A 27991-nucleotide genomic window follows, 5' to 3' on the forward strand; every position below is an offset into this window, starting at 1 on the left:
TGGGGGAATTCTTGATTTTTATGTCTTCTTGGGAGACACCCCCGAGCAAGTGGTGCAGGAGTACGTGAAGGTACGTTGGTGAACCCCAGCCCAAAGGTGGTGGATCCTCCATCCTTGGAGACACTCAAAGCATGACCACAGACAGTCCTGGGCAAATGGCTCTTGCTCATTTTTTTGACCAAGGGTGGTCTTTGAGTAGATGATATCCAACCTCCATCGTCTTGTGGTTTATGTTGAGAAATTACGCATTGAACAGATTTTTTTTCCTAAGTTTTCTCCCCCTCTATTTCCATGTCTCTTCACTATTTTATTAATCCAAAATTAGAACTCAAGATTTGCCCCTCACCTGTTTACTGTCATCAGGAACTGCTCTCTGGGGTTAGTTGGGGTTAAGGGTGAAACTTAAGCACTGATTTTGCTCAGATTGCTAAATCCATCCGTACACGTGAGCTAAAAGTTTGCCAGCACGGCCGTCTGCTACTGGAGCCTGCAATGGTCTGCGTGCAACAACGCACCGGCGGTCATTCTTTACTTATATGCTAAAATTATAGGGTAGATAACGTGCTTAGCAATTCGTCATGATTTTATGGTAGCAAAGTATCTACACTTTTACATATCTATTGAAGTCTCTGTGGCAACTAATTCCCATATGTACTTTTGGGGCCAAATACATGTTTCAATGTATTAAACTTCTTAAAGAACGGATACGTAAATTTAAAACAGCACTAAATTTAGTTCTTTAGTAACTTAAATCTTTAAATTTAGACTAAAACCTTTCCATTCCATTCCATTCCATTCCATTCCATTCCATTCCATTCCATTATTTTTATGCAGTTTCCCTTATTTCTATGCAGTTTCCCCGTACTTAGATCATCACAATTTTTTCAGGTTCATTCTGCAGCTTTTCCTTACCTCGCCTCTCCTTGGTAATTCCGCTCCTCAGTTCAGGGGTATTGGTGTTGTGATATTACCTAAAGTCATCATTCAAGTGTAACAGCTGCTGTATAAATACATGATAAAATAATGTTATTAAAACTAAGAGCTTACGCTTTTTTGGTAAGGCAGCAAATAAATGGGTGCAATGCCAGAAAACAGAATGAGGTGGCAATTTTATATAAATAATAATAATAATAATAATAATAATCTTTATGGGTAGCAATGGATACATCATTCTTTGCATCATTCACATTTGGTTTTTTTTTTTGGGGAAAAAATAGCATAGAAAAATATAGCAGCTGTGGGCGATTGTGTAAAACACACTTTATCATACTCGAGTTGAATCTCTGGTTTGAGAGGGAATCAGAGAATTTAGGGAATCAGACCCAAAGAGAGGAGGTCAATGATGCTCGTTATTTTTGGTTTTAATTTCCAGTTCATAGGGTTGCCGGCGTTGCCCTCCTATTGGACTCTGGGATTTCACCTCAGCCACTACGGTTACGGGTCTCTCGACGAGGTGAAGGCTGTTGTGGAGCGAAACAGAGAAATTGGACTCCCTTACGTGAGTAAAAATGTGATTTTTTTTTTTCCTCTTTAGCTACGGCCATTTTCCTTGGCTGCACAGTTTTCTATATAAAATGCTGAATGATTTTAAATGTCATTTGCTCCCTTTTTTTGTGGAAACAATTTTTTGGTTTAAAGTTTCCAGCTCAATATATTTATTTCCACGTTATGCACGTTTCTTTGGCTTAATCTGTGAACCAATGAGATCATCCCCAGTATGCAAATTCACTTTACACTCTCAGAAACCCTGGAAAACTAAAGAGCGTCAGAAGCTAATTTTTTCCCCAATTTAGCGATGGATAGCAGTTAAAAAAATACCTCAGGTGCTCACATCCAGCTGCTTTTCTGGGAATTTTTAATCAAAATGCAGCACGTTGAGAAGATGCGCCGTGGTCGGGACCCTTCGGCATCACATCTAACGTCCCATCTTCTCCCAGGATGTTCAGCACACGGGTATCAACTACATGGAAGCGAGGAAAGATTTTACTTACGACAAAGTGAACTTCAAAGACCTCCCCAGTTTTCAAACTTATATGCATGACTATGGGCAAAAATACATTATCATACTGGTAAGCATTTAGCTATTAATTTTTCCATTTTAAATAGTATCATTATCAGTATATATGTTTTTTATATATATATATATTGGTTTTTTTAATATATATGTTGTTACATGAGGCATCTTTCTGTGTAGTTGCTGGCTTCTACATAATTGGCGCAGAGAACCAATAATTGGCGGAGAGAACTGTTTTCTTTTGTCTTGTTTTCCACTTTTTTAGGATGCTGCTATTAGCACAGAGGCTCTCGCTGACGGTTCTCCCTACCAAGCCTATGAGAGGGGACAAAGCAAGAAAGTTTGGGTTAATGAGTCAGACGGAGTAACGCCGTTAGTTGGAGAGGTAATAGAACCCTTACGAAGTCGGAGCCCAAATCCCATTTAGTTTGGGCCCAGGGTAATCTTCCATGTTTCTGTTATTCTCAATATTTTGCAACATTTCCGTTTTTTTTATCAATTTTCTTTACATTTTGATTTTTCAAAAGGAAAAGTGAGCTAATTTGAAGGTTTGGGAGACATGGGCAGCCAATGTCTGATTACTTTCAATAGTTATCAGAGAGCAATTCCTGCTTTACTGCTTTGAAAATCTGTTTATAATAGATTCACAAATGCAGCTGCTTATTATAAAATTTGCATAACTTAAAAATAATTTTGACTTTAAAAGTGACTGGCATTTAGAACTCGGAAGTTAACAAAGACACTTTCTGCCTTCTTTCTGCGTGTGAATTTAAGAATAATAAAATTCGTATCAATTAATAATGATAATTCATATTATTCAATAATGATAATATTAATTCACTCTTGCAATGATAATTCACTCTTGCAATTTACAGCTCAAAAACCTTCTCCCAATCACTATATCAACGCTGTCCTGCAAAACTAATAATCATGAGGTTTTATACCCAAACGTTTCTCCAGGAGAGCAATTCACATAAACCTGAAGGAAATCTGAGGATTTTAATCTTTCTGCGAGGTCATCAACGGTTTAATTTAATTATTTCCCTTTTTTTATTGTAGGTGTGGCCAGGAAGAACCGTCTTCCCAGACTTCACCAACCCTGACTGCACCAGCTGGTGGGTGGAGGAATGCAAAATATTTTATAACCAAGTGCCCTACGATGGGATCTGGATTGTGAGTAACTCCTGAAATTTTCACATTTTGCAAAAATAGGCTAATAGCAAGTCAAGTTTTAGTTTGCATTGATTCGAAGGAAGATTTACTGAGAACAACCTGAAATCTGTGTGGGATTTGTATCTTTTCTGTAGCGTTCAATGCGATTGGGTGAAATCCTTGTTTTTCTGGTGTCGGAGGGATTTTGTTAGAAATTGCATTTATCCAATGCGCTGGATGCTTGCTTCTTTCAGTAGAGGTGTATTTAATGTAATTTAATTTATCCAAGAACTGACTGTGACCAGGATCATAATTACCACACTAACTTTTAGTTTTAATAAACGGTATTTTTGGGGAGAAATTATTTTCCCTCTAGAGAAAAGATGAACACCCTTTGCAGGATTTTGGGTTTTAGCTCAGTAAAGTCATTTTTCTCAGGCCAGAACAAATAACCTTTATTATATAAATAATAATCTGCAGGATTGGGGAAGCGTTATAGAACTTAATTTCTCCAGTTTGAGTGGAATACCACCATCTCCACTTAAAATCATCTTTTGGACATTCAGAAAGATTTTATTCTTTTTTTTTCTTGGATTACTTTGTAAATCAGTGTCCTTGGTTGCTGGACAAGGAATTCAGAGGCTTAGGAATATTATACCTTATATGCTTTTTGTGCCCTCAAGTCATAGTCACTGGGTTTGTGGGTTTGTGACTGTATATTTGGCCGAAAGCCGCGGAAGTATTGCTGTTACAAATGAACGTTATAGCCGCCATTTGAAATTCAAATTTGCGATCTTTCAGGATATGAATGAAGTAGCCAACTTTGTTCAAGGCTCAAGTAATGGCTGTGAGCAGAATGACTTGAACTATCCTCCTTTCACGCCCCGTAAGTCCATCGTCTTTAGCTGTGGAGCAAAAAAAAAAAAAATTCAAAATGTTTGTGAATTACTGTCCTATCAGCTAAAAGGTTTGCATTCTTTATCAAGTCAGAAATTCGATCATTGCCAGTACACGGTCAGATCAAATTATTCAGAAATTTGGGGTGTAGTTTCTGGGTGAGTCCTTCCTTACATGCGAAATCCATCTGGAAGCTGGGTTTAAGCTTATTCAATTGAAAAATTGAAATAGCATCACGCTACTAAATCCCACCCTGTTAAAGCTGCATTTGCGCACGTTTTAGCAGCGGTCGGGGAATTATTTTGCTATTTCTAAATTGATTGCTGTGAGATATGGGAATTTTGAAGACAGAAATAGTCTTTGTTAAAGCAAAGATGAATAAACCTGGAAACCCGTAGTAATGTTGTATGACACAGGTGAGCACTTATCGCTTTGGCCTTGGAGTGCCGGGGTTAATGCAAATGCCAGACTCAGAAAAGGGCCAAAATTTCATGAATGTTCATGAAGGAAAAGAATAGAAATACGGGGTTTTTTTCCCCTTAATTAAATTGATTAAATTTAATTTTTCAAAAAATAATTTAATTAAATCAATTTAAATGCTCTTCCGAACGTTTTTCCTGTAGATATTGTTGATAGACTCTTGTATTCCAAGACGCTCTGTATGGATGCAGTGCAGAAGTGGGGACGACAATATGATGTTCACAACCTTTTTGGATACTCTATGACCCTCTCAACACAACGGTGAGGAATCCTTCTTAATATCTTTGTAAAAAAGGGCAGAGTAGGGCATATGGCCTCTATTTAGAGAAACTGAGCAATTTCGTTCCCCAGGGGATCTGATCTGGGGATCAATATCAGTCTTCCCACAATGGGCTGAACCTGGGCGTTCAAAACTGTGGTTTTTTAAAATTGGAATTGAATTCTGAATCAAGTCGTAGTGTTGGATTTCAGCGCCGCTGCTGAAATCTCTGGGCAGAGAAAGCTGAAAGGAGACCTGAGCTTTATTATTTGGAGTACAAATATGACGAAGGTTGGCAAGCAAACACTTAGAGAGAGATTCTTTAAGGTGAATATGTATATAATTAATTTAGTTAACAGGCATCTTGTTAAACTCAAGGGAATCTGTGTCCTCAGCTTATTTATCATTGTGACGGAATAAACGAAAAGGAATAGAAACTTGCCTTATACAAATCTACTTCTCTCCACAATTTTTTTTTTTTAATCTTTTTGCCTAATTCCAACCTTTTTTTACTTTCAGAGCCATTGAAACTTTGTTTTCTGGAAAACGAAGCTTCCTTCTTTCGAGGTCTACTTTTGCGGGATCGGGAAAGTATGCTGGACACTGGCTGGGAGATAACGCAGCAACGTGGGACCACATAAAATGGGCGATACCTGGAATGCTGGAATTTGGCCTCTTTGGAATCCCTTATGTATGAAACCAGTCGTTATGGTACTTTTTCAAAACAAACCTGTATCCGTAATACCTGATCAAGCCTGATATGTATAAGACCATCTGGAGAAAAAAAAAAGGCATATATAAATAATTATATTAAAAATATTTCTAAATAAATGTATGAATAAATTATATAAATTACTATAATAAAAAGTTTGGTTTAAACTTTTTTCCCCCAGGAATAACTGATCTTAGCTTTAGGCCATTTCCCTTGATTGCTTATTGAATTTAGTGGGTATACGGTTATAAAATACCTTATTTTATAAGTTTCCAGCCCCCTGGTGCCTCTACTATTTGTCATTCATTAGTGATTGCCAAAGTGATTGATTTTAGTGATTGCTCTTTAAATCCGACAGGAACACCCACTTCTTAATGAAATGACCACTTCCCTTTTCAGGATTTGAATTTCTGTGACTTTTGGACTACTGCGCTAATGCATGCGTATTAGCACCGAACAGGAAGAAAAATCTCTGGGAGAAAGAGACCAATGAGCAGCGTTAGCTTGTACTCAGTTTAATTTTCTGTACTACCTGTATTTGAATTATTCTAGCTCTGTGTGGGTAGATGGTGGGCTGTAAAATTAATAGCAGAACTCTGATGTTACTGAGAAATCTGTATTTACCTGGCTACTTCTGCCGCGAAAAACATCTTAGAAACTTCAGAAATTCTGTGGTTCAACCAGAGGAAAATACAACGGGCAAATTTAGGTACGGATGAGAGCTTTGGAAGACTCTATGTAGAAATGAGTTCTATGTTGAGAGACTCTATTACCCTGGTTAGCAACTAGGGATGAATTGAAAAAAAAAAATCTCTGCAACTCAGTCCTGGGAGGTTTTTTGGTAGAGATTTGAGGTGTAATGCACCATACAACAACGCATTCTGTTTTTATTTTAAGATCGGAGCAGATATTTGTGGTTTCTTCGAAGATGTCACAGAAGAACTTTGCAGACGATGGATGCAAGTGGGAGCATTTTACCCATTTTCCAGGAATCACAATACTGAAAAACGCATGGTAAGTGGTACATCCTGCTATGAAAACTTGTTTTGTGGTACACCATCGCATTTCTATTCTGATAATTAAATAAAATTCTGATAGTTAAATTTCTGTCACTGATCATTACATAGTTGACTGGTTTGAAACTGGTACAACCTTACGCTTTGGGAAATCCTCACTCCAAAAGGTTTAGCTTTGTAGGGGTTGATTGTAGGCACCGGAGAATGCATTTGGCATCATTTCATTTTCTGAAATCATCATCTGACATCAGATTTGGAGCATTTTCCATTTTCCAGGAATCACAATACTGAAAAACGCATGGTAAGTGGTACATCCTGCTATGAAAACTTGTTTTGTGGTACACCATCGCATTTCTATTCTGATAATTAAATAAAATTCTGATAGTTAAATTTCTGTCACTGATCATTACATAGTTGACTGGTTTGAAACTGGTACAACCTTACGCTTTGGGAAATCCTCACTCCAAAAGGTTTAGCTTTGTAGGGGTTGATTGTAGGCACCGGAGAATGCATTTGGCATCATTTCATTTTCTGAAATCATCATCTGACATCAGATTTGGTCCCTGTCGGTGGTGTCCACGATGAGGATCAAGCACTTGCTCTCTGACCTACTTTCCTGATTTTTGGCTGTACCCCTCAGTCGTACCCTGAATGCTCTGTGCAACAGCAATAATAATAATAATATTTATTTTCAGCTCCAGGATCCTGCTGCTTTTGGAGCTGATTCAGTTTTGGTGAAATCCTCAAAGCACTACTTGAATATCCGCTATACGTTGCTGCCCTACCTGTATACGCTCTTTTACAAAGCTCATACCCAAGGAGACACGGTGGCACGGCCGGTTCTCCACGAGTAAGTTGACCTTCACAATACTGGAACAAAATAATTCAGACAGGTCAAACACTGTTGGGGGTTTGCTAAAGCCATCCATAGTTTGTCAAGGATGCTGCCCGCCACCGTGTGTACAGATGTCTACATTCACGAAACACCATTTTGGACTAATGGGGAGAGTCATCAAAACCCATCTGTAATTTCCGCACGCACGCTGGTTTTATTGTTGGTTACAAAACGTCATTGGCAGCTGATGGAAATTATTCTCCATTGGGTTATATATTTTAAAATTTTTATTTTCTCACCTTTATTTTCTTTATTTTCTTGAAACTCTTGAATAGAACTATATTAGGACTAGATGCCCCCAGAAACACTTATGCATATGCATAATTAATACATGCAAAATTAATAAGCCATGAATTTACTTTCTTAACTTCAGATTACCTCCACCAAAAATAGTCTTGGGGCATCACCGTTTGACGCTTCTCAATAGTTATTCTAGACAACCGAGACCTTGAAACATTAGGATTGCTCATGATAATATTAATTAATATGTTATTAATCAGTAAGTGCAATTAATGCTGCTGCTTTCCTATTTGCTTAGGTTTTATTCTGATGAAGCAACGTGGAGTGTGGATAAGCAGTTCTTGTGGGGTCCTGGGCTTCTCATTACCCCCGTGCTTGATCCAGTAGGTCTCACTTTCTTGATGCCTTGTAATGAATTCACAGGGGCTCCTCGAGTCACCAGTGACACTTTTTCTACAGGAAATTGCAGTAAAACCCCAACAAGTTAAATTTCTCAACTCTCTGTTCCCCTCATTCATTTATTCCCTCGATTTGAAACTGCTTTTGAATTTTCTCTCTTATTCAGTCTTGGGATTGTTATTCAGCTGAAAAGTCGGAGCTCCCCTATTTAGGGCATGTGTATTTCCCCTGAAATCATGCTCCTTCTCTATTTTCTAAGCTAAAAAAAGAAGAAAAACAGGGTCTTCCATTTCCCTGATGAACCTAATAAATTTGCTCTGGTCCCGTTTTAGCCTAAATTGTCTTGGTGGGAACTGGAAGGAGTGTTCCCAAAGAGGCCCTTGTTCATTACCTCTAATACATCTCCAGTGGAAACACGTGTCGTAATATATAAACTTTTATTATAACCTTCTTTCATGCATATTAAATACATTTTCTCTAATTTAATTTTCTCCTTAAATTCTTTTTTTCCCCTAAATTTAATTTTCTACTTAAATTCCTTTTTCTCTTTAAATTTACATTTTTAGCATATTAATTAGATGCTTGTCTTTGGACTCCTCATAAACCTAGTTGGTTGGTTGGGGTGTTTTTTCTTCATTTGTTGCTCTCAGTGAAAGAGCCCACAACATAATTTTATCACTAAGTAGAAAATCTTGCCCATTTGTGCCACTATTCTTATATTGCTTTATTACTTCTCTTTTCCCATCCTTTGGGAATCTGATTCTTCCGTTGCAAAATTCTGCTTCACCTCCTCCCTGCATCACCTCTGCATTTCATTCAGACTCAGCTTCTTATTTGTCACTTGATTTCACTTTACCTGTGATTCATCAAGACATGATAAAAAACCCACGGATCGCTGCTTTTCCTGTTGCAAAATCTTGTACATAATGCTCATGAATTCTTGTACCGCATACACTATTTAGAAGAACAAAGCATTTGTTAAATGTCGCAAATATCTGAAACAAGCCAATGTGGCAAAAGGAAAATTAAGAAGAGTTAATGATGCTTGTGAATACCCTCTGAGACGGTGTGTTTGCAGCATTTTAATTTTGGGTTACAAACAGTGAGTTTCTCTCTTATGGCTTTGCTGAAATGTTACCTGGATTATTATCTTCCTTTTTGGGCATTGTCATAGAAAACTGTGAAAGAAAACCAAAAACTGAGGGGAAATATTGATAGTTTTCTCATTGTCAATTTTATTATGTTGGCTTATTTTCGTCGTATTTTTCTTCCCCCCCGTCCAGTTGAGGAGGGGGAGTGATAGAGCAGCTGGGTGGGCACCTGGCCGCCACCCAAGGTCAACCCTCCACATTGGATTAATGTAGGTTCGAATGTGAAAGTAATTTCTGTGTTCCCACTCCAGGGGGTGGACATCATCCGAGTGTATATCCCTGATGCAGTCTGGTACGATTATGATTCGGTGAGTAGGATAATTGAGTGACCGTTTCTAAATGTCCAAGTGAGAAGGTCACATAGCTGTGGGTTGAGTTCAGGATTTAGGAAGACAAGGCTAAACGAAAACCTAAACAAAAGGGGGGGGGGGGGGTGTATAAAAAAGAGAAATATAATATTACTAATAATGCACTAAGGGGTTTGCCATTAACTCTTCCTAATGTCATTTCTGGAAATAAATTTCCCACTGTGGTCGTGGCTTTAGTTGGTGGAAAAGGGACACAGTTTGCTTCAGACATCCCAGCAGGACCTGCTCTCACTGGGTTGATTATTAAATAAATAATCTGATATAATAAGCTGAAATTAAATAATGAGAGTTACTGATTTATATATAGCATTGTATAGCATTCTGGTCTATGGTGGTTTGACTTTCGTGACCATCGGCAGCAATACGGGTATTCACAGAGCTGAAACCTTTGACTAAAAGGAAGAATTGAGATAAAACTCAGGATTTAAGGCAGCAGTGAGTAATGCAACCTACTCCTCCTTTTTCATCCCTGTTAATTAGGGTGCAAAAATCTGGTTGAGAAAACAGTGGACAGATATGTACCTTCCCGCAGACAAAATGGGGCTTCACTTGAGAGGAGGCTACATCTTCCCGTTCCAACAGCCGGCCACCACAACAGTGGCAAGGTAAATCTCCAGACTGAACGTTTTCTCCACTAAATTGTTATGACACGTGGTTTCAAGAATGGACTCAAGGCCACCCGGTTGCAGGAAAAAAAAAAGTAGCATTATTATCATCATCATTGTAATTATTACTTTTTATTAGTAGTATTAGTATTACATTATTACATTACAATATTGCATTATGACTATTAGTATTTGTAGTAGTATTTGTAGCAGTAGTATTATTTAGTGATATTTAACATTTGCACCTTGAAATTTGGGAATAACTGTCAGTCACCACTCACTGCCACAACTAACGACAAAACATGTTTAATGATTAGCCAGAGGTGGGTTTTTTCGTGTAGCATTTTAATCTCGCTATGGATTTTATTCTGTTGCATGAAAAATCATTGAACATGAAAACCTTGGACAGCCAGGGACTAATGCCAGACAATTCTCAAAGTTTTGAAACCCTGTTGAACGCTATAGTCTTAATATGAACATTAATGACTGCCTAGATATTTATTATACATGTAAAATTGTGTTTGTTTTTTTTTTCCCCCAGCCGTAAGAATCCTATGGGGCTTATCGTTGCACTGGATGACAATAACGAAGCAGTTGGAGAGTTATTCTGGGATGATGGAGAATCAACAGGTGGGCCTTTATTGACTGTCGTAGTGAAGCAACAATAACAACCGAAATATTAATACTTGCAGATTTGAATTGTTGAACTGATTTCATGGAAGGAGGATAATTTTTTTAAATTTAAAACATTTTTGAAATTTAAATATTTTAATGTAAAAAACTTAAAAATTTAAATATGTAAGAAGCTATTACTACTTTTTCACCATCAAGTGGAAAAATGCAATCTTAATTTTTTTTTTTTTGCTTCTTCAGATTTCACAATAGTCTTACATACATGAAATGTTCCTAACTGTTAAACCACACTGTCACAACTCATATATTTTCTGTTATGCACCCAAACGAGTTTTAATGGGTACAAGAACACACATAATCCATGTTTCACAAGAAGATTCAGCTGAAGATGAAAAACTCGTACAGTTACTGAACGGTTTGGAATTAGTTAAATCCCTTGGGAAATCAGCAGCAATGTTGTTAACTCAAAAGGTGTGGTATTGGACCCAAAATTTGTTTAGGCATTTGGTTCCCACAGCATATCCGTGAATTTGAGTAAGTTGAACAGGCTACACGTGTTGTTTCCAACCTCATTTTTTGTTAATAGCTGCCTGAAAACTTATTTTTCCGATACAATAATCAGGCCAAAGCCCCTCAACCTCTTGTGATGGACTGGGATCGATACTACTCAACTGCCAAGTGTTTTTCTATCAAACAATTTACATCCTTTTAAGAAAAAAGTTTAGTGTAATACCTTAATTCAACCCAAGTAAAAAAACTTGAATTTTAGGCTAAATGCATTTTTCTTAGTGTGAAAATACCTTCAGAATACAGGTGTGTCTAAGAAAAGCAGAGGTGATTCCAGAGCAATGGAAAACCCTTGCCAAGAAAAATACTGTGATTTTTTAATTTCAATCTTAAAGTGAAGGTATTTTTGGAAAATGAAGAACCTTGAATTTTCTAAGGTATTTCTGAGGCTTCAGTTAGGCATCTAGTTTTCATTAGATTCAAATAACTTTGGATACTTAAATCCTTCAGGTGCTTTCGAAGCCTTTGTCCTTCAATATACTTTTTCTATAAAAGACAGCAAGCAGTTTAAACATTTATTCTGAAATGATTTTTGGAAGACGTTTTATAAAACACTCAAGCTTGTATTAAAAGTACATTATTTTATTTGACAGATTTTATTGCTTTATTTGCAACCAACTAATATTAAGAGCAAAGGGCTTTGTTTTATGGCATATTCCTGTTAATGCTACTGCCTTTCAGGTGGACCTGATCTCTAATTCATATTCTATTATTTCCATAGGCTGCTGCGAATGGGAAACTTAATGGGGTTTTCCAAAAAATGGGAAAAATATTTGAGCTTTATTTAGCTATGCTGAAATTGTAGATTAGAAACTAGGAGAAGTTCCTTAACCTTAGAAAGCAGACCAAGACAAATTACTAAAATACACCAAAAGTATACAGTAAAATGGCACATATTTGGCATTAATATATATTGGAGTCTATAGTCCTTCATCTAAGAGAAAAATAATTGGAAAAAGCCCAGTGGATTACGACAGACAGCTAGGAAAGGCTATCAAAAGTAACAAGAAATAGTTTTCTGAGGCCAGGAATAATACAAAAAAAGAAATATGCACAATGAAAGGGACAAAAATGGGCAGGTTAGGTGGCTTTCTGGCACCCCCAGCAGCATATAACATCATGACTCGGTAGGTAACTTCTGTACTTGAAAAAGACTACCAAAAAAATCAGGATTTCAGGAAAATATTGACACCCTGGATCCATTTGACAAAAGATTTGAATTGGCAGGATGCTAAGTATCAACACTTATTGTTCCCTCTTCAAAAATAATTAGGATTTCATAGATTGTTGCCATTTGTCCCGCAGCTGCTCAGTGGGTCAGCTTTTGAAGGCAACTGTAATGATAATAATTGGCATTTTTTTGGCCTTCTAGCTTTCCTTTTCTAATGCCGTCTCATTCTGCACTGCAACTGTAATTTCTTTCTCCGCATTTTAGGTACTGTTAACAGCAAATCCTACATTTCCTATGACTTTAAAGTTTCCAATGTAAGTATATATTTTTTAAAGGCTCTAATTTTAATTTCCAGTTTTAATTAATAATACTTTCTATGGATATTCCTTTTTCCCCTCCCTATTTTCCTAAAACATTTACTAAAAAAATGAAGTATTTGACAAAGTCTAAGAGTCAAAGTATTGTCACTTGACCAAGATGGAAATCTGATACTTGTCTTTTCTTGCACTAATTATTTTTAATATCTGAAGATTCCCCAATTCCTGCTACTTTGTAGAACACACACAAAAAAGTATGTAGAGTTTATGACAATTTATAGAGCAGAAAAACTGTAAAGCATCAGTAGCAGTTAGGATAAGAAAGGAGATGAACGGATTGTTTGTGAGTCTCAAAAATTGGAAAAGTTGACAAAAATCTGTGTATATCGGAAAAAAAATGTAGCTGAATGTCTACGGTGAGAAAATGTCAGAACCCAGAGCATCTATATCATGATTTTTTATGGTAGTAAGAAAGTTTTATATTGGTGTACGTGACAGCCATGGCACAGTTCGAGAGGCTGGACTAATCTAATATTATTAAATATAATTGAACAGAGCCTGGCTTTTCTATGTCAAGAGAAGTGAATATGCATACGTATATTGTGCATATAATACAGACACACATGTAATATACGTAACAATCATCTATATAGAACATAGAAAAAAATTGTCGCTTGTCAATTTAAATCGGGAGAAATTTTGGCAACTGAATGCAATTATTTCACTATTCCTCAGAACGTTCTACAAATGAATGTCACAAACAACAACTACGCTGATCCAAACAACCTGACGTTTGAAGAAATCAAAATATTGGGATTGCTCCAAGAACCAGTGTCGGTTACTGTGTTGCAGAACAATGACGTGCAAAATTCTTCTCATAATATCACCTATAATCCTGTAGATAAGGTAAATAATAATAGGAAAACTGGAATGAAACATCTCTGGAGTTGTACCGCCTGTATTTTATATATTGAAAAGGAGAGTAGTCAATACTATGGTAAATGCCACAGTATATGCAATGTATTTTATTAAAAAGTACGATTACATTATTTACCTTAATAATAACGTTAATTATGTTAAGAATGTTAATTACGCTAAAGAGGGTGGATTTTTATTTTGCCGTCAGACATCACATGCGACACAAGGTTTGTTTTTGCATTTATTTATGCAGGTGCATTCAATTTCTAAGGGGAGGAACAGCTTTAGGATTTTAATTGATATTGTAGGAGGGTAAATAATATTTACATTTTTTTTTAACCACTTACATTTTAATTTAAAAAGGCTAAAGAGCCGTGCACTTATCTTCACCCCGGTGTGCTTCCACGGGACTTGCAGGATCAGATCTTTTTCAGATCTTCTTTGCAGGAATTTCAGATGCGTGAATTTGTAAAAATAAGGGTGTCTCAGGAGAGATGCTAAGTTTGGCGCAAGTTGCCGCGTAGGGCAATTTCTTGTTTTTAAGGATCTGAAAAAAACATTGATGGGAGGTAGAACTTAATAGTGCTTTATTGTTTAATATTTATAGGTTGCTCTCATAGAAGGACTCCAGCTCGAGCTGGGAAAATCGTACTCATTAAGATGGACGCTAGGAACCAGCGTCAACGAAAAATACAATTGTCATCCCGGTCCGAACGCTTCCAAGGAAAAATGTGAACAGCTCGGCTGTGTCTGGACTGTAAGCAAAAATTTGTGAAAACCAAATTGGGAAGAAGCATGTTAAGAACTGTAACTTTATTTTTTGTATTTTTTTTTTCCACAAAAGAAACACTCATTTATCATTCTCTCTGAGAGAGAAGGACTTAAAAAAATAGGTGGTTTATTGAAACTAATGTCATCTTCAACAACTTCTGGTCTTCTGAAGTATGTGAAAAATAGGCAAAAAAGCTGGTATATTTTGAAAGATGGTAACAAATAATATTAGGGTTAGAAAAAGTAGAATAAACCTGAGATCACCATCTTCACGCAACTCTCTGCCCCTGCAGCTGGGACCTGCAAGGCTTTTTTTGTTTTTTGGGGGTGCTTTTCTGCTTTATCCTATTCTTATACTAATTGAAAAATAAGTAAATTTAAGTAAATAACAAAGAATAAATAAATAAATTTAAATAAACCTGATTCCTCTGGAATTGAGCATAAGAAGAAATCCTTGAACGTCAGGGAAATTTTCATCCTTCCGTGAACTTAACTGGTTGTGTCCCTGTCTATCAGATATGCCCAAATCATAATTCCTGATATTGAAGCTTTTTACCGGATAGTTTTTATTTCTGGATATCACATGGCTGTAAATAGATGTTTTGTGCCCTGATGGGAATGCTCTTTTGAGTCTTCCTTCAAATGACATTAGTCCATCATTCCCAAAATCTTCATTTTAAAACTTGGACGTGTCGCCTCAGGATGAAGTTCTGGTAGCCACTCCTAAAGGAACAACAGGCTGAAATGGTTGATAAATTTCCCTGAATTTGTCATGTTATTAGAAACATTTTTATAATTTAAGATATTTGGAAATGGCTTGTCAGCACATTCTGGTCAGATATGAACTGGATATATTTAAAACCGCTTCTTAAGTCAAAAGAGGCTTTGAATTTGGTGATGAAAGATGAAAAAATATTCACTAGGAATAAAGACGAGGTGAGCAGGCGTAGTTTCATTTTTACAAATAGGCAGGAAAAATCCTAAATATTCAGAGGTCGGAAGATAATGCATTAACCAACATCAGCACATCTAACTTCAGAATAACTTGAGTGTTTATATTCAATTACAGAAGAAAAGGAAAGTTACTTTGACCTTGCTATCAGGAGATATTCAATAGATTTAGGAATAAAGACAAGGTGAGCAGGCGTAGTTTCATTTTTACAAATAGGCAGGAAAAATCCTAAATATTCAGAGGTCGGAAGATAATGCATTAACCAACATCAGCACATCTAACTTCAGAATAACTTGAGTGTTTATATTCAATTACAGAAGAAAAGGAAAGTTACTTTGACCTTGCTATCAGGAGATATTCAATAGATAAACCACAACTCCCACTGGGTATTTTAAAGATAATTTGTATGAGTAAAAAAATGTAAAAGCTGATGGAGAGCTCACATCTGACAGCACTAATAAACATCCTCTTGAAGGTGTCCAACACAGCCGGAGACCATAGAGACTTAAAGGTCTTTTTTTGTGGGATTGAGGTGAAGGTCATAGACGGAGGGAATACTAGATCATTGTCACTTTATAATGATACAGACAGGACTGAACAGCCTTGAATTAATTAATTATAGCTAAAATAGTATAGAGATCAGTGGGTTCAGCACTGCTTCTTTATTGTTCAGCAACAGCATGAAGTTTGGGGCAAAATTCTACATTAACTAGTTAGCTGGTAAAAACAAGAATTTTGGAATTCCTGCTGCTAAATCAAAAAAAAGTCAGCAATCAAACAGTTCCCTCATCAGCCACATGTTTCCATCCGCAGGAAGATCCCTCCAGTTTAAGAGTTCCATGCTGCTATTACAACGGCCCTGACAACGCTTATTCTGTTGCTGATGTAAAATACACGTCATCAGGTGTGACGGCCAATCTCACCTTCAACAAGAGCAGTCTCAAAGCCTACGGGAAATCAACGTTGCCCATCAGTACCCTTCGCCTGGAGGTGAAATATCACAACAACCATATGCTGCAATTTAAGGTAATGCATAATTTCTCTGAGCCTGTATTGTTCCACTGGTCAAAATAGTGTTATTTCAGGGAATAATGTTTCTAGTCAATTTTGCGTTATATGGATAATGCTTTGTCATCAAATAAGTTTCTCCTTTTAACCAAATAGCTTCTATTGCTCTGAGTCTTGAATCAACTCATGCCAACTTCTATGATACAGAAAACCTGAAGAAAAATCTCTTAAGGCTGGCTAAAAATTCAATCAAAAAGGTGAAATTTATTTATCGTACATAAAAATACACTTGAATCAATATATTTAAATAATTAAATGAGTCATTCCTGGCCCAAAAGAAAACCTTAAGGTTCGTTATTTCCCAACCCAAATATTTTGAAGGAATTTGAGAAAGAATACCTATTGAAAGAAAACACTTATCTCAGCAAATTTATGCAACCATTTCAAGTAATTCAGATTTCTTACTGTTACTGGAAAGAAACAATCGAACAATTCTCTGTGTCCGACTCAGAGTCTTCCACTCTGTAGATTAATTTCTATCACTTAATAGTAATACAAGAAGGTGCTTTCACTATTTTTATCCTGATTTCTTGAAAATGTAACTTGCTAATTTATGCATATTCCATGTACATTGAAATGAATTAATTTTCCATGCATAGATTTATGATTGTGCAAATGAGCGCTATGAGGTGCCGGTACCGCTAAATGTCCCCAAGTCCCCAGAGAGCACAGTCAAGAATCGACTTTATGACGTAACGGTTCAGAACAAACCATTCGGCATCCAGGTTCGACGCAGAAGCACAGGGACAGTGATGTAAGCCATGCTTATTTAATTTCTTTTTTTCATTTCATTTTGCTAATTTAATTTTTTCATGTAAATTTTTCATTTAATTTTTTCATTTCATTTTTCATTTCATTCTGTTAATTCCATTTTTTATTTATACATTTAATTTAATTATTTTTCTTTCCTTTTTCATTTCATTATTTCTTCCCCTCCCCTTTTCTTTCTTCTCTTCTCCTTTTTCCTTTTCCTTTCTTCCTGCCAAAACATTTTATTGTCCGGTCTGTTCTAAATGCCATGAGACAAGTTTTTGTGTCCTTCCCATAAAATCGTCGCATCTGTCAAATACTAAACTCTGCTCCAGCGGTGGTCGCTTGACCTTTGCATAAGTATGAGAATATTAACCCAGAGGAAGGATGGAGAAGGTGACCTGAACAAGACCCTATTTTTTGCCCACGTTGGCGAAGGTGTTTTCCTGCCACCTCATACTTTGATACTGGCTAAAAGTCCTCTGCATCATCTTCAAGTACAAAGCATAGACGTTTCCAAACACTGGTTTTTGTGCCGTTCCCAAGTACCTGGGCGATACAACAATTTTCTACTTCCCTTAGTTGTCCACAGCATTGTTTAAGAAGGGGTTTTGTTTGTCTGTTTGCTTGTTTTTTTGTCTTATGCTTTTTGATTAAAAATATTCTTTTTGCCATTCTGTAAAGTAATCAAAAATTAATTGCAAGTTGAGTTCCTTTTTTGCCAACCAGAGTAAATTATTCCTTCCATAATTCAGCCTCCCATGTCTATGGCAGTCATTGGAAGAACACTGTCAGATTGTGACTCAGTTTTTAACAGAAAAAAGCTGATTTACACCTAATATTTTAACATACTCTGCACAAAAAAAACCCCACCTCTAAAAAAAAATACATTAAACAGTAAAAAAAAAAAATTAAAGTCTAAAAAAAGTCTTAATGTTGCTTAAGTTTTCTTGATAACCGTAAGAGTTTTATTCCAACTCCTGTGAATAATGAGATTTTTAGAGGAAAAAGGGTTGGCCTTGTAAGGGGGACCACCAGCTACGGCCAGTGCTGAAATTGCTGTTGTCTTGTTCTATTCTCCTTTTCAGCTGGGATTCTCAGCTACCGACTTTCACCTTCAGTGACATGTTCATTCAGATTTCTACCCGTTTGGCATCCCAATATCTGTATGGGTTCGGCGAAACTGAACACACCATGTTTCGACGTGACATGAACTGGCACACTTGGGGAATGTTCAGCAGGGACCAACCTCCTGGAGTAAGTGGGGAAAAAAAAAAAAAATCCCCATTTTGCTTTCTTTTCTGGAATTTCTGCTTTTTTGCTTTGTATCAACCAGTGTTGATTGGTTATGGAGATAGCTAATCCTGCATGTGGGTCGGGGCAACCCCCGGTATCAATCCAGGCTGGGGGATGAAGGGATTGAGGGCAGCCCTGCCGAGAAGGACTTGGGGGTACTGGGGGATGAAAAGCTGGACAGGAGCCAGCAATGTGCGCTCGCAGCCCAGAAGGCCAATCGTATCCTGGGCTGCATTAAAAAGCAGCGTGGCCAGCAGGTCAAGGGAGGTGACTCTGCCCCTCTGCTCTGCTCTGGTGAGACCCCACCTGGAGCACTGCGTCCAGCTCTGGAGCCCTCAGCATAAGAAAGACACAGACCTGTTGGAGCAGGTCCAGAAGAGGGCCACGGGGTTGTTCAGCCTAGAGAAGAGAAGGCTTCGGGGAAACCTTATTGCAGCCTGTCAGTACTTCAAGGGGGCTTATAAAAAAGACGGCGGCAAACTTTTCAGCAGGGCCTGTTGCGACACGACAAGGGGGAATGGCTTGAAACTAAAGGGGGGGAGATACAGACTAGATAGAAGGAAGACATTTTTTACGCTGAGGGTGGTGAAACACCGGCACAGGTTGCCCAGAGAGGGGGTGGATGCCCCATCCCTGGAAACATTCCAGGCCAGGTTGGACGGGGCTCTGAGCGACCTGATCTAGTTGAAGATGTCCCTGCCCGCGGCAGGGGGGTTGGACTAGATGACCTTCAGAGGTCCCTTCCAACCCAAACCATTCTGTGATTCTGTGATCTGTCCTCCTGGGTCAGACCTGGGCAAAGTCCTACAACTTTGGGACTGAATTAGGACTTACAGAGTCAAACACAAACATTCTATGTTTCGGCATACCCATGTGTTGTTTTTTGCTTAACACAAATATTGGCAATTTGCAAGGGATTAATCATGGGATAGCGGTGCCTTATTATAGCTATAATTTGAAACATTCTGAGTAAATGAAAAATAAGAGAAAGTCACCAGCTTGTTTCGATGATAAAGGCTACCTGGAAATATTTCAAAAGAAGATAAAGTTTTCTCCTAGGGAAGTGATTTCATATTAACAATTTTTAAAGCTAGAAATAAATTTTCTTCCCTCCACACCTTGAGCACTCAGAAACAGATTGACCTCAAAATTTGAAGCTGAAAATGATTGCTCCTGGTCAACATTTCCTGTTGCGTGTTCAACATGCAAGATTTTTTGTTGCACGCTCGACCATTGTGTATCTGATCATTTATTAACCTTGTTATTTATAATGGATAATTTATTGGTAGATGCAAATAACTGAATGCTTACTATGTCTTTCCAATAGGAAATACTTTATTTATTTTGCAGTACAAGATGAATTCGTATGGTTTCCAGCCATTCTACATGGGTCTTGAAGAAGACGGCAACGCCCATGGAGTTCTCTTGCTTAACAGCAATGCAATGGGTAAAAAAAAAAGAAAAAATCACTCTATTTTCTCAACGTATTTTACTTCAGTGTTCAGTTTTTGCCTTACCCAGGCATTTGTTGCCTTCTTGCACTTCCTTCATTTTCCAGATGTGACCTTCCAGCCCACACCTGCTCTGACGTATCGCACAACTGGGGGAATTCTGGACTTTTACATGGTTTTGGGCCCAACACCAGAGCTCGTCGTTCAGGAATACACTGCAGTACGATTCTCCTATTGCAAATTCAAAGTGTTTTGGGGTTTTTTTTGTTTGTTGGTTTGGTTTGCTTTTTTTTTGGGGGGGGGCAGTATTTTGGATTTTTGGTGGTTTTTCTTTTTGTTTTGGTTTTGTTTTCTTCTGTTTTCACCTATTTGCAGTAAGTATTCTTTCTTTTTCATTTTTAGCTGGTTGGGCGACCAGTCATGCCACCCTACTGGGCACTGGGATTCCAGTTATGCCGCTACGGATATGAAAATGACACTGAAATCGCCAAGTTGGTGGAAGATATGAAAGCAGCCAGGATCCCCTATGTACGTTGAAAGCCATTAAAGCTTGCAATGGCACTTGAATTTCTGGCTTTGGGGTATTGTCTAATTTAAAACAGTAAAAGAAACGCTGTGATTAATGTCATAGTTCAACTTTTCCGTGCATGTTACAGGGAAACACGAGGGAAGCAAAAGCAACTTCATTTGCATTATACGTTGTCCTGTACTGGGAAAGCTACTTTTTGGCATGGGTTGTTTTTGGAAAAGTTGCGAAAGCTTTAGACCTAATGAAATAGGTATATTTAGGTATGACCTAAATTAAGCATGGCTTTCATTTTACAGGTAGTTAACATGAAATTATTTCAGTATGGCGCAACCGATTCCCTTGTTTCTGGACAGCGTGTAGTAACACGTATTGTAGGCAATGTGTATATCGACATATATTTATACATATGCACAAACGCAGGGGTAGGGTTTTTTTGCTTGCGTGTATGAATTTCTGCCTTCACAATAAATATGGTGGTGAAAGCTGAATTTCAGACTGGATAGGTTGTGGAAGTGTGTTCATCTGATAACCTGAGCTTTAAACTGCAGCAGATTCCAGTTTTACATTTAAAAAAAAAAAAGTCAGTGGTTTGCCTAATTTTGCAAATGGATGATGAATTTGCTGATGGATGATGTCATTCAGGAACTGAACAAAAAAAGCCCTTTATTTTAATTTTTTTTGTGTGAACTGCAGGATGTCCAGTATGCAGATATTGATTATATGGAACGGCAACTGGACTTCACCCTTAGCCCACGCTTCACTGGATTACCAGCTCTAATTAATAAAATACAAGAAGAAGGAATGAGGTTTATCCTAATCCTGGTGAGTGTTGAATTCTCGTTCTAAATTACAGTATGTCGTTGCAGAATACATTTAACAGCATTCCTGCGTTTGTCTTTTGAGCATAGAAGTAAAATTGTATTACCTTTAATTTTAGGATCCAGCCATATCTGGTAATGAAACCGATTACCCCGCCTTCACCAGAGGTTTGGAGAAGGATGTCTTCATAAAATGGCCCAATACCAATGACATCATCTACGCAAAGGTGCTATTCTTAAAAAGCTGATTATTTTATCCAAATAAGCATCACGCCAGGTTAGATGTTGGGGAGAAGACTTCTAATATCACGTACATTCTGAAATTTAGTTGACACATTGAGTGCTACAAATGGAAATGTCTCCAGTTTGTGTTACCATTGGACTATGTAGCAGCAAAGCTTTATTGCTGTTGATATTAATTTTTTATAAATTTGATTATTTTAACATCTCCTTCCTCCTACTAGGTCTGGCCAGATCTTCCCAATGTAGAAGTTAATAACACGCTGGATTGGGAAACGCAAGTGGAGGTAAATGTTGTTATCTTTTGGTGACTGACACAAATAGAGAGGGAGCAGCAAATTCATTAAGGTTTGCAGGAGTGAACTGGCTGATAAAATTTTATCTAAGACGACAGATGCGGAAAGTGACCAGCTTTTCTACCAGAACATCAAAAAAACCCTAAATAACATCAGAGTGAGTTGCAGAAACTGTCCAGCCTTTCTGCCAGAACATCTAAAAACTGTAACGGAACTATGAATTTTTTAAGAACAAATTCCAACATTTTAGTAGTGGGTTGCTTTCAGTCCTGTCTCTAAGCTTTATTTTTTTATTGCTACTATTTTTACAGCTCTACCGAGCGTATGTAGCTTTTCCAGATTTCTTCCGCAATTCCACAACCGAATGGTGGATGAGAGAAATCACTGAAGTCTACACAAACCCACACAATGCATCGAAAAGCTTGAAGTTTGATGGCCTATGGATTGTGAGTGTAAAAAATTATTCTGTTTCTGACATTTTTCTGCATCCTTTTATCCTAAGGTTGGTTCTCAACACCTCAAAACCCAGCAATGTTCTGGGCCTCCAGACGTTTAATGCTAAATATCATGAATGGTTGACTGAAGTTTAAAAATCCTTCTTCTTGTTAACAGCGTCATTATTTGTTCTTTTTTTTGCCGGTTGAAAAATTTTACTTTCTCAAATCTTCATTATTTACTTTTGACCTGCCTAATGGCTCTTTTGCAGTGCTGTTTTTCTTCTATAAGTTCCTAAAGTTTGGAGGGTTTTTCTGGCAATGAGAGACTTATTTTTCACCGTTACTACTTCTGTGAGGCAAAATGAGATAAATAACAGGTTTAGCTTGCTTCTTAAATGAAGTGGACTTGCAATACCTGTAGAATCTATTAAATATTAGCGTATTCCTAGAGGAAATCCCCAAATGTCTAGAAATGCAGTAAAATATTTGGTATTTTCCCGTACCCCAGCTCTGGTGTACTGTTGCAACCAGAGGACCACAGGCACCGAGGACAAGAGCCATCGTTACGAAGTTCAGAGATTTTAGTAATTTACATATCTGTAGCTATATTTTCTGTATTGATTGCAATTTTACACAGAGGAAAACCTGCCTTTTTCAGGAAATATGACTGATAAATAAGTACTTAAAACTGAAGCCTCTGCCTTCAATTAATCTCTATGAATTCGATGCGTCACTCTCTGGGAGATGAGATGTTCAGAACCTGTCTGTGAAGGGAATTGCTCGTCAGAAAAATTTATCTGTTGAACCATTGTTTTATATTGATTAAAAAAGAAATGCACTGGGCGGTCCTGAAAATCTGAATTTTCCTGTTCATTTCATTTACTCAGTCAGCCCGCTGACAAAGAGAATTAAATATTAGGGGCACAAACTAAAATAGCTGAAAGGAACTAATTGCCCAAATTTCAGAGAAATTTGTTCATCTGGCATTTTGCTTTATGTTTTCAGGACATGAACGAACCTGCAAGCTTCGTTAACGGTGCCGTTGGTGGCTGTAGAAATCAACAGCTAAACTTTCCACCGTATGTACCCCGTAAGTCTGATCACTGTTGTACGCAATGTAAATGTTTTGGGTCACTCTGGTTTGTATAGAACTTCTTACATGCTAGTTTTGGCATAAATGCCTAAAATTAGGTAGCCAAATCCGTAACTGAACCCGTAACAGAAAGTCGACCAATTTTTGGAGAAGATCAACACTCTTAAATGCAGTCTTTGTTGGTGAGGATAGTGACCACATGGCAGCTCTGAAAATTAAGAATTTTTTTTTTTTTTTTTTTTTGCTAGACTTTGGTATCTATTTTCTATTGAGGTAATTTGCTTTGGACATGGTCAAGGCTATGGCTTTCAGGGTTTTGCATAGTTTTCCCAGATGAAAAAGGCAATTAATGACTAAAACTTTTAAAAATATCCTTGTGCCTCCTCTGATTATTAGTTACTTATATGTAAAATTATAAGGCCTAATTTGAGGCACGGTCTTGCAATCTTTGGTCTTCTTAGCAGGGTGTAGAGTAGGACTAATTGGCAATAACTCACTAATGCTTTATTAGAATACTTCTGTTGCTTTCTGATGTGTTTAAATATCATTTCTCAGAGTTTTCAGAAACAGACTTTCCCCCCCCAAGTTTTCTGGGTATATGGCTGACACGGTCGTATTTAGAAAGATTTGCAATATTTTCTGAGTTCGGATATATTCTGTTTACTCTTTGATCCTCTTCAGTAAGAGCATCTATAACTGAGCTACTATTTCTCTTGCAGACCCAGATACTTACGCAGGAGTATCAGGAACTTCAGCATTTCAAAAATTTCTGAAATTGAATTTCAGCATTTCCTAGATTTCTGAAATCCAACCTCAGAAAATCTAAAATGTTGTTTTCTAAAGAAATAAATAAAATAAATGACCACGTAAATACATAAAAGGAAGTGAACACCAATCAAGATCACAGAATCATAGAATAATAGAACAGTTTGGGTTGGAAGGGATCTCTAAAGGTCATCTAGTCCAACCGCCCTGCTATGGGCAGGGACATCTTCAACTAAATCGGGTTGCTCAGATGATGCAAACTAAAAGAAAAAGTAACGTCTTAAAATTCTTACAGGATGTAAATTGTTAAAATACAAGTGTCTTCATTCCCTTTCCAACAGAGTTAGGATCTAGATCCGAGGGATTGATTTTCAAAACGCTCTGCATGGAAGGTCAGCAGTATCTCCCAGACGGTTCCCCAGTCAGTCACTACAATGTCCACAACCTTTATGGATGGGCACAAACAAAACCCACCCTCGAGTAAGCTGCATTTTTTTTTTGTTCTTTCCAAAATATGCTGCAAATTAATATTCGTGTCTATATTCTCATGATGAAAAATTTCACCAGTTTATTTACCAGAAATAATTTTTTCTCATAATTTTTCTTTTCGTCTGAACACCTTCAGTTCTTCAATTCAGTTAAAAGTGAATAATTTCACTCAAAAAACCCCACCCCCAAACCACTCTTCTGTCTCCCTGAACTGAGAACAATTCTGAACACTTTGATTCATCAATCAAAAACAATTAGTCAATGACCGTCTCAAGTGCTTCGAGCAATTCAAGTACACAAAAACTCTTGTTTCTGCCTGTTTCTATGACCATGTGGTTTATTTATAGTGTTGATCTTCTTTTGGCCTTACAACAAGGGAGGGAAAAAGAATATAGTTTTTTAAAAAAAAGCCAAAACCCAGCCATTAAGTGAATAATATGAAATGATACTGAAAAGGGAAAACTGATGGCTGAAATTTAAATCGTGTGCCTGGGTTTTCCTTCTAAGAAATTGTTTTCTCAGTTCCAAGACAAATTTTATGATATATTTCACACTGAATCATATTGTAGCCTGTTTTTGATAACTTCTGCTGTAACGATAATAAACCAACGTTTAATTTCCAGTTTAACGAGCAAGCAAGGAACGGTGTTTCTTTATAGATCTCCATGACCTCAACCCCCTTGGTAACATTAATACTAGCGTAAATACAGAAAAAATCAAGTCTACTTGAATTTTTTTTTGACTGAGGGGATGTTACATTTAGCAGCTGACAAGACAGGAAGGACATAACAATAGTTATTATTATTATTGTATTATCAGCCAAATCTAAAGGAATTTGGTTCTTGTTTGTAGACAGCAATTGAACATGAAAGGGAATAGTATCATTGGCTCTGACTATGAAGTCTGTAAAGAAATTTTTTAAGAAGCACTATAATATATTATGTTAGATAATATTGTATATCATAACATTATTTATTATCATAGATTATATCATTATAATACATTATCATATAGTATCATATAATATATTATCATATAGCATATTCTTACATTGTATAATATTATATTATACGGTATTATACTATATTATATATTGTATTATATATATTGTATTATATATTCTATATGCTAATGTATTGCAAAGAAATAAAAGAGAGCAGAAGACTTACTGTGTACCTTGGAAGAAGTTATCACGCCACGCTAGTCTCGTCTCATTACTGAGGGAATTTAAGTGAACAGGATGTTTCTGCAGGAATTCGAGTGTCCCAAAAGCTTACCGAGAGAAGCGATTTCATCAGTGCAGGGCTTTAACTAGTATTTTTTGTGAATTTTTACAGATTGCAGAGGAATTCTCCTAAGAAATCAAACAGTTAATGCACACAACATAGATCAACTATATATGTTTTAGCAAAAAGTGCCAGAATCATCATCAGAGAAATTAAGCAGCATAAATTCTGCCTCAGTTAATTTTTTTTTTTTACTTTGTTTTTTTACTTTTCTTGACTTTTCTTTTTTACTTTGACTTTAAACTTTTTTTTTTTTTTACTTGGTTACCTTTACAAGTCTCTTGCCGTGGTGGTCCAAGACTTCTCTGAGGAACTGAAATATGTTATTTAGTTTTTGAGGAATAGGGGAGAAAAGAAAAAAAGAAAATTAAATTCCCTTCAGCACCTCCTTGAACAGTTATTAACCCCTGGCCTAAACCACGCCACTCTTGTGCTTATGGAAAAGCCAAATAAAATAAAACCAGAAGGTTGGCTCATGCCATATCCCATCAACCGGCTCTTCACTGTGAGGCCCATTCCTACCCTGAGACAAAAACCTCAACTTCAATATGATCATTTGTAGACACATCTGTGCTGGCTATTTCAAATAATCTTATTTCCTTTGCAACAATGACAGCTCAAAGGCTTATTTTTTTTGTTCCAATACCCTTTTGGCAACGAACGCTATACTGCCAGGGCTAATATTCCCAGGACTTCTGTTGTTCTCCCTTATTATTTCCTTGGTCTGAATTTTGTTAGGATCATTTTTAATCGTTGCCGCAAATTTTCTGGTATTGCAATAATGGACTAATGTGCCCTGCACCAGCTCATGTAACCCTTAAAAAAAAAAAAAAGTCTAAATTGGGCTACCCTTCTGTTTTTCCATAAAGTCATTAGCCTTAACTGGAAATCCTTAATTTAGCGCCTTCTCCCTTTGCCAGTTCATTTTCTAACTACGAGTTGGTTGACAATTAATTCTTAGTTTCTGCCGATATGTGGGTCATAGTGAATTCCAATAAAAACCACATCTCAGTTAGGTTTATGGCTGCTCATACTCACAAGGACAGCACAGCAGTGCTTTCCTACAGAAATATAAGCCGCCAATTTTATTTTCAGAGGCGTGCATAAGACCTTTTACAATTACCTTAGTTCTCATCCCGTCCATTTCTTCTCCCACGTCCGACCCCAGTGCCTTGCGGAATATCACAAAGGAGCGAGGCATCGTCATCACCCGTTCAACCTACCCCAGCAGCGGAAAGTGGTCAGGACATTGGCTGGGGGACAACACAGCAGCCTGGAATCAGCTCGATAAATCCATCATCGGTACGTCAACACAACCTATAAGCAATTTTATGCCATGTTTCTTCTCGGTTTCCTTCCTAATAATTGCATGTTTTTAGCCAAAAAGGGCTACTCAGTTTAGCAATCAGAATTTCTGGACAATTTCTTCTTGACTGTTTTCCTTCTTATCGCCTGTTAAGAAAGTCTTCATGGTTTCTGTAGGAATTGGGTTTGATTGCATGAATTTGAGTCCCTATTTACCCCCGTTGTCCTCAAAGTTCCTCCCCTGTCACCTTCCCGTCACACTCTCCCTGTTGCTTGAAATCTGCTGCTTTGCTTCTTAAGAACAGCTTTCCTGGGGAAATTCTGTAAATACTTTTCTTTTTTATCCTGAGTTGTATGATTTAAGCAACCCTCACCATACCAAATAAAAAAGCACAGTTGTTATTATTGAATTATTTTTTTTCCTTGCAGGTATGATGGAGTTTAGTCTCTTTGGCGTATCTTATGTAAGCTCCCAATTTATCACCTTCTATTTCAATTATCTTTATTAACAAAAACGTAGAGTATTGCCATCGGATGTGGGGTGTTTTTTTTAAATTTTCAGACAGGAGCAGAGATATCTGTGTTCTTCGGAGACTCGGAGTACGAGCTGTGTGCTCGATGGATGGAGCTGGGTGCCTTTTACACGTACTC

At 37.2% G+C, this 27991-nt stretch overlaps 1 protein-coding gene across 1 annotated transcript in view; it reads left to right on the forward strand.

The window, feature by feature from the left end:
• Nucleotides 1-27991, forward strand: part of LOC103903799 (maltase-glucoamylase, intestinal) — a 46323-nt gene that overhangs the window by 10701 nt on the left and 7631 nt on the right. Inside the window, exons 9-39 of the mRNA XM_019473607.1 lie at nt 1373-1498; nt 1938-2069; nt 2280-2399; nt 3074-3187; nt 3968-4052; nt 4687-4804; nt 5322-5493; nt 6412-6528; nt 7226-7380; nt 7964-8048; nt 9467-9523; nt 10064-10188; nt 10730-10818; nt 12824-12873; nt 13612-13782; nt 14402-14551; nt 16331-16543; nt 17185-17339; nt 18424-18592; nt 19982-20078; nt 20190-20302; nt 20485-20610; nt 21305-21433; nt 21549-21656; nt 21894-21956; nt 22277-22411; nt 23408-23492; nt 24602-24740; nt 27204-27337; nt 27770-27804; nt 27903-27989. Coding sequence (XP_019329152.1) covers nt 1373-1498; nt 1938-2069; nt 2280-2399; nt 3074-3187; nt 3968-4052; nt 4687-4804; nt 5322-5493; nt 6412-6528; nt 7226-7380; nt 7964-8048; nt 9467-9523; nt 10064-10188; nt 10730-10818; nt 12824-12873; nt 13612-13782; nt 14402-14551; nt 16331-16543; nt 17185-17339; nt 18424-18592; nt 19982-20078; nt 20190-20302; nt 20485-20610; nt 21305-21433; nt 21549-21656; nt 21894-21956; nt 22277-22411; nt 23408-23492; nt 24602-24740; nt 27204-27337; nt 27770-27804; nt 27903-27989 — 3654 coding nt within the window. The remainder of the gene's footprint in view (nt 1-1372; nt 1499-1937; nt 2070-2279; nt 2400-3073; nt 3188-3967; nt 4053-4686; nt 4805-5321; nt 5494-6411; nt 6529-7225; nt 7381-7963; nt 8049-9466; nt 9524-10063; nt 10189-10729; nt 10819-12823; nt 12874-13611; nt 13783-14401; nt 14552-16330; nt 16544-17184; nt 17340-18423; nt 18593-19981; nt 20079-20189; nt 20303-20484; nt 20611-21304; nt 21434-21548; nt 21657-21893; nt 21957-22276; nt 22412-23407; nt 23493-24601; nt 24741-27203; nt 27338-27769; nt 27805-27902; nt 27990-27991) is intronic.

Source organism: Aptenodytes forsteri, unplaced genomic scaffold (genome assembly GCF_000699145.1).
Source record: "Aptenodytes forsteri isolate BGI_AS27 unplaced genomic scaffold, ASM69914v1 Scaffold616, whole genome shotgun sequence".
NCBI lineage: Eukaryota > Metazoa > Chordata > Aves > Sphenisciformes > Spheniscidae > Aptenodytes > Aptenodytes forsteri.